Source organism: Delphinapterus leucas, chromosome 1, assembly GCF_059928025.1.
Source record: "Delphinapterus leucas isolate spDelLeu-1000000601 "Yukka" chromosome 1, BTC_Dleu_Yukka2, whole genome shotgun sequence".
In the NCBI taxonomy this organism is placed as follows: Eukaryota; Metazoa; Chordata; class Mammalia; order Artiodactyla; family Monodontidae; genus Delphinapterus; species Delphinapterus leucas.
In genome coordinates this window covers 72,196,038-72,210,423 of record NC_143129.1, presented here as the reverse complement: position 1 = coordinate 72,210,423, position 14,386 = coordinate 72,196,038, and the positions used below count along the sequence as shown (strand labels likewise).

The 14,386-nt window shown below is 39.4% G+C and overlaps 1 protein-coding gene across 1 annotated transcript in view; it reads left to right on the top strand.

Moving 5' to 3' along the window:
* Window positions 1-10,126, top strand: part of HSD17B7 (hydroxysteroid 17-beta dehydrogenase 7) — a 32,069-nt gene extending 21,943 nt beyond the window's left edge. The window contains exon 9 of the mRNA XM_022563281.3: window positions 9,257-10,126. Coding sequence (XP_022418989.1) covers window positions 9,257-9,358 — 102 coding nt within the window. The 3' untranslated portion in view covers window positions 9,359-10,126. The remainder of the gene's footprint in view (window positions 1-9,256) is intronic.
* The last annotated feature ends 4,260 nt before the right edge of the window (window positions 10,127-14,386 follow it).

Sequence of the window (14,386 nt, the reverse complement as noted above, 5' to 3'; positions counted from 1 at the left end):
TCAGAGTCAAAACTGTCAGTGATCTTGTCTATGTCAGTAGCTTGAGGTCTAAGAGGAAACAGGCTCTCTGCTTCCCGTGGTATATGTTTACTGAAAATGAACCTATGAACCTCCAGTGTTTCCCAAAATACCTTTTGTGGGATAGTTCCTTGAGAAGATTTGCAGAAAGCAGTTTGTCAGCCAAGTAAATTCGAGAAATGCTTCACATCATATGTCCCTCTTTCAGAGACATGCACAATGCACCTTAGCCCAGTAAAGGCTTTGAGAAGTTGATACAGTTAAGAAATACGCGTGACGTGTTTCATCCTGCTGCTTGCAAGCTATTCTTGACTATACAACTTTTTCTTTTCTCTTTAAATTTTACATAATGCTTAACATCATCCCAAAGAACACACTTTGGGAACTCTATTGTAAACTAATGAGCTTACTTTTAGGCCCTCAGAATTTGTTTGGACTTACTATCTATTGATCTCGAAGGAATAATTGGTTTACCAAGGGGAGAAAATGTTTAATTCTATAAACCAAAGTATTTTATTAGCATTTCATAGAAATGCACTGCAGAATGTTTTTTTTTTTTAACATCTTTATTGGGGTATAATTGCTTTACAATTGTGTGTCAGTTTCTGCTTTATAACAAAGTGAATCAGTTATACATATACATATGTTCCCATATCTCTTCCCTCTTGCGTCTCCCTCCCTCCCACCCTCCCTATCCCACCCCTCCAGGCGGTCACAAAGCAACCAGCCGATATCCCTGTGCCATAGGGCGGCTTCCTACTAGCTATCTACCTTACGTTTGTTAGTGTATATATGTCCATGCCTCTCTCACGCCCTGTCACAGCTCACCCTTCCCCCTCCCCATATCCTCAAGTCCGTTCTCCAGTAGGTCTGTGTCTTTATTCCTGTCTTACCCCTAGGTTCTTCATGACATTTTTTTTCTTAAATTCCATATATATGTGTTAGCATATGCTATTTGTCTTTCTCTTTCTGATTCACTTCACTCTGTATGACAGACTCTAGATCTATCCACCTCATTACAAATAGCTCAATTTCATTTCTTTTTATGGCTGAGTAATATTCCATTGTATATATGTGCCACATCTTCTTTATCCATTCATCCGATGATGGGCACTTAGGTTGTTTCCATCTCCGGGCTATTGTAAATAGAGCTGCAATGAACATTTTGGTACATGACTCTTTTTGAATTTTGGTTTTCTCAGGGTATATGCCCAGTAGTGGGATTGCTGGGTCATATGGTAGTTCTATTTGTAGTTTTTTAAGGAACCTCCATACTGTTCTCCATAGTGGCTGAACCAATTCACCTTCCCACCAGCAGTGCAAGAGGTTTCCCTTTTCTCCACACCCTCTCCAGCATTTATTGTTTCTAGATTTTTTGATGATGGCCATTCTGACTGGTGTGAGATGATATCTCATTGTAGTTTTGATTTGCATTTCTCTAATGATTAATGATGTTGAGCATTCTTTCATGTGTTTGCTGGCAGTCTGTATATCTTCTCTGGAGAAATGTCTATTAAGGTCTTCTGCCCATTTTTGGATGGGGTTGTTTGTTATTTTGTTACTGAACTGCATGAGCTGCTTGTAAATTTTGGAAATTAATCCTTTGTCAGTTGCTTCATTTGCAAATATTTTCTCACATTCTGAGGGTTGCCTTTTGGTCTTGTTTATGGATTCCTTCGCTGTGCAAAAGCTTTGAAGTTTCATTAGGTCCCATTTGTTTATTTTTGTTTTTACTTCCATTTCTCTAGGAGGTGGGTCAAAAAGGATCTTGCTGTGAGTTATGTCATAGAGTGTTCCGCCTATGTTTTCCTCTAAGAGTTTGATACTTTCTGGCCTTACATTTAGGTCTTTAATCCATTTTGAGCTTATTTTTGTGTGTGGGAGTGTTAGGGAGTGTTAGGGAGTGATCTAATCTCATACTTTTACATGTACCTGTCCAGTTTTCCCAGCACCACTTATTGAAGAGGCTGTCCTTTCTCCACTTTACATTCCTGCCACCTTTATCAAAGGTAAGGTGTCCATATGTGTGTGGGTTTATCTCTGGGCTTTCTATCTTGTTCCATTGATCTACCTTTCTGTTTTCTGTGCCAGTACCATGCTGTCTTGATTACTGTAGCTTTGTAGTATAGTCTGAAGTCAGGGAGCCTGATTCCTCCAGCTCTGTTTTTTGTTCTCAAGATTGCTTTGGCTATTCGGGGGCTTTTGTGTTTCCATACAAATTGTGAAACTTTTTGTTCTAGTTCTGTGAAAAATGCCAGTGGTAGTTTGATAGGGATTGCATTGAATCTATACATTGCTTTGGGTAGTAGAGTCATTTTCACAATGTTGATTCTTCCAATCCAAGAACATGGTATATCTCTCCATCTATTTGTATCATCTTCAATTTCTTTCATCAGTGTCTTGTAATTTTCTGCATATAGGTCTTCTGTCTCCTTAGGTAGGTTTATTCCTAGATATTTTATTCTTTTTCTTGTAATGGTAAATGGGAGTGTTTTCTTGATTTCACTTTCAGATTTTTCATCATTAGTGTATAGGAATGCCAGAGTTTTCTGTGCATTAATTTTGTATCCTGCTACTTTACCAAATTCATTGATTAGCTCTAGTAGTTTTCTGGTAGCATCTTTAGGATTCTCTATGTAGAGTGTCATGTCATCTGCAAACAGTGACAGCTTTACTTCTTCTTTTCCGATTTGGATTCCTTTTATTTCCTTTTCTTCTCTGATTGCTGTGGCTAAAACTTCCAAAACTATGTTGAATAAGAGTGGTGAGAGTGGGCAACCTTGTCCTGTTCCTGATCTTAGTGGAAATGCTTTCAGTTTTTCACCATTGAGGATGATGTTGGCTGTGGGCTTTTCATATATGGCCTTTATTATGTTGAAGAAAGTTCCCTCTATGCCTACTTTCTGCAGGGTTTTTATCATAAATGGGTGTTGAATTTTGTCGAAAGCTTTCTCTGCATCTATTGAGATGATCATATGGTTTTTCTCCTTCAATTTATTAATATGGTTTATCACATTGATAGATTTGCGTATATTGAAGAATCCTTGCATTCCTGGAATAAACCCCACTTGATCATGGTGTATGATCCTTTTAATGTGCTGTTGGATTCTGTTTGCTAGTATTTTGTTGAGGATTTTTGCATCTATGTTCATCAGTGATATTGGCCTGTAGTTTTCTTTCTTTGTGACATCCTTGTCTGGTTTTGGTATCAAGGTGATGGTGGGCTTGTAGAAGGAATTTGGGAGTGTTCCTCCCTCTGCTATATTTTGGAAGAGTTTGAGAAGGATGGGTGTTAGCTCTTCTCTAAATGTTTGATAGAATTCGCCTGTGAAGCCATCTGGTCCTGGGTTTTTGTTTGTTGGAAGATTTTTAATCACAGTTTCAATTTCAGTGCTTGTGATTGGTCTGTTCATATTTTCTATTTCTTCCTGCTTCAGTCTTGGCAGGTTGTGCATTTCTAAGAATTTGTCCATTTCTTCCAGATTGTCCATTTTATTGGCATAGAGTTGCTTGTAGTAATCTCTCATGATCTTTTTTATTTCTGCAGTGTCAGTTGTTACTTCTCCTTTTTCATTTCTAATTCTATTGATTTGAGTCTTCTCCCTTTTTTTCTTGATGAGTCTGGCTAATGGTTTATCTATTTTGTTTATCTTCTCAAAGAACCATCTTTTAGTTTTATCGATCTTTGCTATCATTTCCTTCATTTCTTTTTCATTTATTTCTGCTCTGATTTTTATGATTTCTTTCCTTCTGCTAACTTTGGGGGTTTTTTGTTCTTCCTCTAATTGCTTGAGGTGCAAGGTTAGGTTGGTTATTCGAGATGTTTCCTGCTTCTTAAGATGGGCTTGTATTGCTATAAACTTCCCCCTTAGAACTGCTTTTGCTGCATCCCATAGATTTTGGGTCGTTGTGTCTCCATTGTCATTTGTTTCTAGGTATTTTTTTATTTCTTCTTTGATTTCTTCAGTGATCACTTCGTTATTGAGTAGTGTATTGTTTAGCCTCCACGTGTTTGTATTTTTTACAGATCTTTTCCTGTAATTGATATCTAGTCTCATGGCGTTGTGGTCAGAAAAGATACTTGATACAATTTCAATTTTCTTAAATTTACCAAGGCTTGATTTGTGACCCAAGATATGATCTATCCTGGAGAATGTTCCATGAGCACTTGAGAAAAATGTGTATTCTGTTGTTTTTGGATGGAGGGTCCTATAAATATCAATTAAGTCCATCTTGTTTAATGTATCATTTAAAGCTTGTGTTTCCTTATTTATTTTCATTTTGGATGATCTGTCCATGGGTGAAAGTGGGGTGTTAAAGTCCCCTACTATGTATGTGTCACTGTCGATTCCCCCTTTTATGGCTGTTAGTATTTGCCTTATGTATTGAGGTCCTCCTGTGTTGGGTGCATAAATATTTACAATTGTTATATCTTCTTCTTGGATCGATCCCTTGATCATTATGTAGTGTCCTTCTTTGTCTCTTCTAATAGACTTTATTTTAAAGTCTATTTTGTTGGATATGAGAATTGCTACTCCAGCTTTCTTTTGGTTTCCATTTGCATGGAATATCTTTTTCCATCCCCTTCCTTTCAGTCTGTATGTGTCTCTAGGTCTGAAGTGGGTCTCTTGTAGACGGCATATGTATGGGTCTTGTTTTTGTATCCATTCAGCCAGTCTGTGTCTTTTGGTGGGAGCATTTAGTCCATTTCCATTTAAGGTAATTATTGATATGTATGTTCCTATTCCCATTTTCTAAATTGTTTTGGGTTCTATATTATAGGTCTTTTCCTTCTCTTGTGTTTCTTGCCTACAGAAGTTCCTTTAGCATTTGTTGTAAAGCTGGTTTGGTGGTGCTGAACTCTCTCAGCTTTTGCTTGTCTGTAAAGGTTTTAATTTCTCCATCAAATCTGAATGAGATCCTTGCTGGGTAGAGTAGTCTTGGTTGCCGGTATTTCTCCTTCATCACTTTCAGTATGTCCTGCCACTCCTTCTGGCTTGCAGAGTTTCCGCTGAGAGATCAGCTGTTAACCTTATGGGGATTCCCTTGTGTGTTATTTGTTGTTTCTCCCTTGCTGCTTTTAATATGCTTTCTTTGTATTTAATCTTTGACAGTTTGATTAATATGCGTCTTGGCATATTTCTCCTTGGATTTATCCTGTGTGGGACTCTCTGGGCTTCCTGGACGTGATTAACTATTTCCTTTCCCATATTAGGGAAGTTTTCAAGTATAATCTCTTCAAATATTTTCTCAGTCCCTTTCTTTTTCTCTTCTTCTTCTGGAACCCCTATAATTCGAATGTTGGTGTGTTTAATGTTGTCCCTGAGGTCTCTGAGACTGTCCTCAGTTCTTTTCATTCTTTTTTCTTTATTCTGCTCTGCAGTAGTTATTTCCACTATTTTGTCTTCCAGGTCAGTTATCCGTTCTTCTGCCTCAGTTTTTCTGCTATTGATCCCATCTAGAGTATTTTTAATTTCATTTATTGTGTTGTTCATCGTTGCTTGTTTCATCTTTATTTCTTCCATGTCCTTGTTAAATGTTTCTTGCATTTTGTCCATTCTGTTTCCAAGATTTTGGATCATCTTTACTATCATTATTCTGAATTCTTGTTCAGGTAGACTGCCTATTTCCTCTTCATTTGTTAGGTCTGGTGCATTTTTATCTTGCTCCTTCATCTGCTGTGTTTTTCTGTCTTCTCATTTTGCTTATCTTACTGTGTTTGGGGTCTCCTTTTTGCAGGCTGCAGGTTCGTAGTTCCCGTTGTTTTTGATGTCTGTCTCCAAGTGGCTAAGGTTGGTTCAGTGGGTTGCGTAGGCTTCCTGGTGGAGGGGACTAGTGCCTGTGTTGTGGTGGATGAGGCTGGATCTTGTCTCTCTAGTGGGCAGGTTCACGTCTGGTGGTGTGTTTTGGGGTGTCTGTGGCCTTATTATGATTTTAGGCAGCCTCTCTGCTAATGGGTGGGGTTGTGTTCCTGTTTTGCTAGTTGTTTGGCATAGGTTGTCCAGCACTGTAGCTTGCTGGTCGTTGAGTGAAGCTGGGTGCTGGTGTTAAGATGGAGGCCTCTGGGAGATTTTCGCTGTTTGATATTATGTGGAGCTGGGAGGTCTCTTGTTGACCAGTGTCCTGAAGTTGGCTCTCCCACCTCAGAGGCAGAGCCCTGACTCCTGGCTGGAGCACCAAGAGCCTTTCATCCACACGGCTCAGAATAAAAGGGAGAAAAAGTAGAGAGAATTAGTAGAAGTAGGAAGAAAGAAAGAAAGGAGGGCAGGAAGGAAGGAAGAAAGAAAGAAAGGGAAGGAAGGAAGAAATAAAGGAAGAAGGAAACAAAGAAAGAAAAAAAGGAAAGAAGGCAAGAGGGAAAGAAAGGAGGGAGGGAGAGAGGAAGGAAGGAAGGAGGGAAGGAAGGAAAAAAGACAAAGAAAGAAGATACAGTAAAATAAAAGTATAATAAATTTATTGAATTAAAAAATAATTATTTAGGAAAAAGAAGGGATGGATAGAACCTTAGGACAAATGGTGGAAGCAAAGCTATACAGACAAAATCTTACACAGAAGCATACACATACACCCTCACAAAAAGAGGTAAAGGGGAAAAAATCATAAATCTTGCTCTCAAAGTCCACCTCCTCAATTTGGGATGACTCGTTGTCTAAAGGAGGGAAGGAAGGGAAGAAAGAAAGAAAGAATAAAGGAGGGAAGGAAGGGAAGAAAGAAAGAAGGTAAAATACAATAAAGTTATTAAAATTAAAATTATTAAGAAAAAATTAAAAAAAAAACAACGGACGGATAGCACCCTAGGACAAATGGTGGAAGCAAAGCTATACAGACAAGATCTCACACAGAAGCATACACATACACATTCAGAAAAAGAGGAAAAGGGGAAAAAATCATAGATCTTGCTCTCGAAGTCCACCTCCTTAATTTGGGATGATTCGTTGTCTATTCATGTATTCCACAGATGCAGGGTACATCAAGTTGATTGTGGAGCTTTAATCCGCTGTTTCTGAGGCTGCTGGGAGAGATTTCCCTTTCTCTTCTTCGTTCTCACAGCTCCCAGGGGCTCAGCTTTGGATTTGGCCCCGCCTCTGCATGTAGGTCGCTGCAGGGCGTCTGTTTTTTGCTCAGACAGGACAGGGTTAAAGGAGCCACTGATTCGGGGACTCTGGCGCACTCAGGCCGGGGAGAGGGAGGGGCACTGCGTGCAGGGTGGGCCTGCGGCGGCAGAGGCCGGCGTGACGTCGCACCAGCCTGAGGCCAGCCGTGTGTTCTCCCGGGGAAGTTGTCCCTGGATCCCAGGAACCTGGCAGTGGCGGGCTGCACAGGCTCCCTGGAAGAGGGGTGTGGATAGTGACCTGTGCTCGCACACAGGCCCCTTGGTGGCAGCAGCAGCAGCCTTAGCGTCTCCTGCCCGTCTCTGGGGTCCATGCTTTTAGCCGCGGCTCGCGCCTGTCTCTGGGGTCTGTGCTTTTAGCCGCGGCTCGCGCCTGTCTCTGGAGTTCCTTTAAGCAGCACTCTTAAACCCCTCTCCTCGCGCACCAGGAAACAAAGAGGGAAGAAAAATTCTCTTGCCTCTTCGGCAGGTGCAGACGTTTCCCCGGACTCCCTCCTGGCTAGTCTTGGTGCACTAACCCCTTCAGGCTATGTTCAAGCCGCCAACCCCAGTCCTCTCCCTGTGCTCCGACCAAAGCCGGAGCCTCAGCTTGCGGCCCCGCCCACCCCGGCGGGTGAGCAGACAAGCCTCTCGGGCTGGTGAGTGCCGGTCGGCACCGATCCTCTGTGCGGGAATCTCCCCACTTTGCCCTCCGCACCCCTGTTGCTGTGCTCTCCTCCGCGGCCCCGAAGCTCCCCCCTCTGCCTCCCGCAGTCTCCGCCCGCGAAGGGGCTTCCTAGTGTGTGGAAACCTTTCCTCCTTCACAGCTCCCTCCCACTGGTGCAGGTCCTGTCCCTATTCTTTTGTCTCTGTTTTTCTCTTTTTTTCTTTTGCCCTACCCAGGTACGTGGGGAGTTTCTTGCCTTTTGGGAGGTCTGAGGTCTTCTGCCAGCATTCAGTAGGTGTTCTGTAGGAGTTGCTCCACGTGTAGATGTATTTCTGGTGTATCTGTGGGGAGGAAGGTGATCTCCATGTCTTACTCTTCCGCTATTTTCCCAGCACTGCAGAATATGTTTTAACCTTTGATTAATTTTGGAAAGTCAGCTCTCTGCTCTGTTTAAAGGTTGGGTTGAACTAAAGAGAGCTATAATGTCTTTTCCAGTTACAACATGGAAAAACACTAATATGATTGAACGAATAGAAATATTTTTTCCAAAATGTTATAAAGTTTTTTCATTTTTTAGCCTTTTAGCTTCATGAAGAAAGAGGCTTTTTTTTTTTTTAAGTTTAGGCTCTGTGTTGACTTGGAAAGAGATAAGAAACACTTTATAGGGGCTGAAAGTTTGCTTTTATGTACAGTGTGTAAGTTAAAATTAGATTTTCTACATAAAACAGAAGAGTGTAAAATAATAGTGGATTAAACAAGATAAAAGCTTAGGTTTCTCTCATGTAAAGCAGTTTGGAGAGGCAACCTTAGGCTGGCCTGGCAGCTCTGCAAATTGTCAGGTGCCCAGGTTCCTTCTGTTATCCCTGAGGTGTGGCCCTCATCCTTATAGCTCAGGGGAGCAGCATGGAAGAAGGGAGAAAGAAAGGGGTGCCCCATTCCTTTTAAAGAGAGTCCTGGATAGGTACCATACAACACTTCCACTTACATCTCATTGGCCAGAACATGGTCACCTGGTACCACTAACTTCAGTGTAGGCTGGAAATGTAGTCTTTCATCTGCAGAGCAGTGAGCTCAGCTAAGATCAGGGCTCTTTTACTAAAGAATGTGGATATTAGGAAGTAAGTAGCAGTTGGAATTAAAAAAAAAGTCTTGATTTTCCTCTCTTGGCCTTTTTTATATCACAGATGTTTGGTGTCTTCTGTTACTAGGTACACAGCAGTTAGGGGAGACAGCAAAGCTCAGATCTTTGTCTTGCTATTTAAGGGAAGCATCAGTAGGCTTGGTGAGTGTTGGAGTTTGGATGGAGAGTTAATGTGTCCTCAGGATTCCTAACATTCCCCACATGGCTGCCACCACAGCCCACTCCAACTGGCCCTATTTTGGGTTCTCTTACCTGTGTTATTTAAATGGCTTCCTTTTATTCAAATACTATTCATTTCATTTTTCCTTCGTAGTCATCCCTAACTTTGTTTCTTTTCCAGATAGACCTAGATGAAGACACTGCTGAAAAATTTTACCAAAACTTACTGGAACTAGAAAAGGATATTAGGGACACCATTCAAAAAAGCAAAAACCAGAGCTGAAAATGGTGCTCTCTGAGCACCATTTTCACGCCTTCTGTGGATTCTGGAGCACCTGGGTTTCTGAGTTGGATGGTGTGCATTTGTGGTAAACTGTGAGTTCTGATTTTCTCTTTGTTTCAGAATTACCTCTATGACTGTGTGTGTGTTTGTGCATGTGAGAAAAAGATTGATAAAATATAATATATTCTTAAGAATGGTGTTATATCAAAATTGTCCTAGGTGTCCATCATTGGATGAATGGATAAAGAATATGTGGCACATATATACAATGGAATATTACTCAGCCATAAAAAGAAACGAAATTGAGCTATTTGTAATGAGGTGGATGGACCTAGAGTCTGTCATACAGAGTGAAGTAAGTCAGAAAGAGAAAGACAAATACCGTATGCTAACACATATATATGGAATTTAAGAAAAAAAATGTCATGAAGAACCTAGGGGTAAGATGGGAATAAAGACACAGATCTACTAGAGAATGGACTTGAGGGTATGGGGAGGGGGAAGGGTAAGCTGTGACAAAGCAAGAGAGTGGCATGGACATACATACACTACCAAACGTAAACTAGGTAGTGGGAAGCAGCCGCATAGCACAGGGAGATCAGCTCAGTGCTTTGTGACCACCTAGAGGGGTGGGAGGGAGGGAGATGCAAGAGGGAAGAGATATGGGAACATGTGTATATGTATAACTGATTCACTTTTTTATAAAGCAGAAACTAACACACCACTGTAAAGCAATTATACTCCAATAAAGATGTAAAAAAAAAAAAATTGCGCTAGTCACAATTTGTTTATTCTGTGAACTGCAGCCCAAGCTACACTTCATGGGATGAGGTGTAGACTTGAATAATCGTGACACAGACACACACTGGTTCTCCTTTTCACCTGCCCCAGCAGGAGGAAATACTGCCCATTCTCTGAGTGACCATCTTAGCCTTGTTCCTTTCAAGTAGTTTTCCTAGGTCTTGTACCTTATTTCTTCTTCCACATGCTGCTTTTACCAATCCTAATACAGATGCCCATGTAATTAATCATAGCAACAAAGTATATGTATTTGGGCCACTTGAATTATTTTTTTCTTATTTTAAAAATGTCTTTTATTGAGATTGATTTAGTCCATGTTAATAGGGGGCCTGACCTTTAACACAATTTGCAAATTTGTTTATTACTTACCCACTCGTCTTCATGACATTTTAGTGGATGTAATCTTGCAGCAAAAATGATTTATTCAGATTGTTTCAATGAAATTTTCCAATTGAATAATTACTGGTGGAATGTCTCCTGGTATCAGTAGTGCTTGAAAGTGGTTAGGACTTAGTTTGCATGATATGAAGACAAAATGCTAAGATGCTTAGATGTTTCAACCAACACCTGTAATATAACAGTTACAGTTTGAATGAGTTAATGTGAAAAATTATATGTAAATATAATTTCTTTACATTTTAAAGTATGGATTTTTGGTTATACTTTAAGTTTGTTGCTAAAGATATTTTTAATAACAATAAACGTGAAAATGAGGGCTGAACACTGTCTTCAAGAAAGAAGGGTAAAGTTGGAGAGCTGAAAGCAGAGCTGGTTTTTGATCTTCTGTTCACTCGCTGTTAATTGGGAAGAAGGACTTTGTTATGGATCTCAAACTCTTCATCTGTGAAGGAATTATCTTTCTGCTTCCTCTGTTCATGGGTATGAAGTGAGCATTAAATGCAATAATATATGAATGAATAAAGAGCATTTTTTGAGAATGATGACTACAAAGTTTTTATTAGAGATTAATAAGCCAGAGTGTCATAGTTGAAATATTACTGTGTAAGGCACTGAGTGACCACGTCCCACCTGAGAGTTGGTTCTGTTTCCCGAATGTTTTGTTTTAAATTGAAGTACAGTTGACTTACAGTGTTTCAGATGTACAGCAAAGTAATTCAGTTATTTATATATATGTATATTTCAGATTCTATTCCATTATAGGTATTACAAGGTATTGAATATAGTTCCCTGTGCCATACAGTAGTTCCTTGTTGTTTATTTTACACATAGTAGCATGTATCTGTTAATCCCAAACTCCTAATTTATCTCCCCCAGCCCTGCTATCCCCTTTGGTAACCATAAGCTTGTTTTCTTTGTGAGCCTATTTGTTTTATAAATAAGTTCATTTGTATCGTATTTTTAGAATCCATGTATAAGTGATATTGTGTGATATTTGTCTTTCTGTCTGACTTACTTCACTTAGTATGATAATCCCTGGGTCCATCCATGTTGGTGCAAATGGCATTATTTCATTCTTTTTTATGGCTGAGTAGTATTCCATTGTATATTGTATGTGTGTGTGTGTCTGTGTATCATGTATTCTTTATCCATTCATCTGTCTATGGACATTTAGGTGGCTTCCATGTCTTGGCTATTGTGAATAGTGCTGCTATGAACATAGGGGTGCTTGTATCTTTTCCAGCCAGAGTTTCCATCTTTTCCAGATATATACCCAGAAGTGGGATTGCTGGATCATATGGTAACTGTTTTTACATTTTTAAGGAACCTCCAGACTGTTCTCCATAGTGGCTCTACGAATTTACATTCCAACCTACAGCATAGGAGGGTTCCCTTTTCTCCACACCCTCTCCAGCATTTACTATTTGTAGACCTTTTTTTTAAATTTGCTTTGGCTGTGTTGGGTCTTCATTGCTGTGTGCGCAGGCTTTCTCTAGTTGCAGCGAGTGGGAGCTACTCTTTGTTGCGGTGCATGGGCTGCTCACTGCAGTGGCTCCTCTTGTTGCAGAGCACGGGCTCCAGTAGTTGTGGCATGCAGGCTTAGTAGTTGTGGCACATGGGCTTAGTTTCTCCACGGCATGTGGGATCTTCCCGGACTAGGGATCAAACCCATGTCCCCTGCGTTAGCAGGTGGATTCTTAACCACTGTGCCACCAGGGAAGTCCCTATTTGTAGACTTTTTGATGACGACCATTCTGACCGGTGTGAGGTGATACCTATTGTAGTTTTGATGTGCATTTCTCTAATAATTAGCAATGTTGAGCATCTTTTCATGTGCCTTTTGGCCATCTATATGTCTTCTGTGGAGAAATGTCTATTTAGGTCTTCTGTTCATTTTTTTTTGATTGGGGTATTTGGTTTTGTTTCAACATTGAGTGGTATAAGCTATTGGTATATTTTAGAAATTAACCCCTTGTCAATCACATCATTTGTAAATATTTTCTCCCATTCTGTAGGTTGTCTTTTCATTTTATTGATGGTTCCCTTTGCTTTTAAGCTTTTAAGTTTAATTAGGTCCCATTTGTTTATTTTTGCTTTTATTTATTTCTTTTACTTTACGAGATGGATACAAAAAAGTATTGCTGCAGTTTATGTGTTCTGCCTATATTTTCCTCTAGGAGTTTTATAGTATCCACTCTTAGGCATTTAATCCATTTTGAGTTTTTTTTTTTTTGGTAAAGGTTATTACAGAATGTTGTAATTTCATTATTTTACATGTAGCTGTCCAGTTTTCCCAGCACCACTTATTGAAGAGACTGTCTTTTCTCCATTGTATATCCTTGCCTCCTTTGTCATAGATTAATTGACCATAGCTGCATGGGTTTATTTCTGGGCTTTCTATCCTCTTCCTTGATCTATGTGTCTGTTTTTGTATCAGTACCATATTGTTTTGATGACTATAGCTTTGTAGTATAGTCTGTAGTCAGTGAGCCCGATTCCTCCAGCTCTGTTTTTCTTTCTCAAGATTCCTTTGGCATTTCAGGGTTTTATGTTTCTACACAAATTAAAAATTTTTTTGTTTTAGTTCTGTGAAAAATACCATTGGTAGTTTGCTAGGGATTGTACTGAATCTGTAGACTGCCTTGGGAAGTATGGTCATTTTTACAATATTGATTCTTCCAATCCAAGAACACATATCTTTCCGTTTGTGTCATTCTCAATTTCTTTCATCAGCATATTATAGTTTTTGGAGTACAGGACTTTTGCTTCCTTAGGTAGGTTTATTCCTAGGTATTTTATTCTTTTTCATGCAATAGTAAATGGGATTGTTTCCTTAATTACTCTTTCTGATATTTCATTGTTAGTGTATAGAAATGCAACAGATTTCTGTGTATTAATTCTGTATCCTGTAATTTTACCGAATTCATTGATGAACTCTGGTAGTTTTCTGGTAGCATCTTTAGGATTTTCTATATATAGTATCATGTCATCTGCAAACAGAGACAGTTTTACTTCTTCCTTTCCAATTTGGATTCCTTTTATTCCTTTTTCTTCTCTGATATGGCTAGGACTTCCAAAACTTTTGAATAAAGGTGGCAAGAGTGGGCATCGTTGTCTTATTCCTGATCTTAAAGGGAATGTGTTTAGCTCTTCACAGTTGAGTATGTTAGCTGTGGGTTTGTCATATATGTCCTTTATTATGTTAAGGTATATTCCCTCTATGCCCACTTCCTGGAGAGTTTTTATCATAAAAGGATGGTGAATTTTATCAAAAGCTTTTTCTGTGTCTATTGAGATTAACAAATTGAAGGATAAAAACCACATGATAATGTGGTATATCAGGTTGATTGACTTGCAGATATTGAAAAATCCTTGCATCCTGGGGATAAATCCCACCTGATCATGGTGTATGATCCTTTTAATGTATTGTTGGTTTCAGTTTGCTTATATTTTGTTGAGGATTTTTGCATCTATATTCATCACTGATATTGGCCTGTAATTTTCTTTGTGGCATCTTTGTCTGGTTTTGGTATCAGGGTGATGGTGGCCTCAGAGAATGAGTTTGCAAGTGTTTCTTCCTCTGCAGTTTTTTTAGAATAGTTTCAGAAGGACAGGTGGTACCTCTTCTCTAAATGATTGGTAGAATTCACCTATGAAGGTATCTGGTCCTGGACTTTTGTTTGTTAGTTTAATTACTGATTCAATTTCATTACTGGTAATTGGTCTGTTCATATTTTCTATTTCTTCCTAGTTCAGTCTTGGGAGATTGTACATTTCTAAGAATTTTTCCATTTCTTCTAGGTTATGCATTTTATTGGCATATAATTG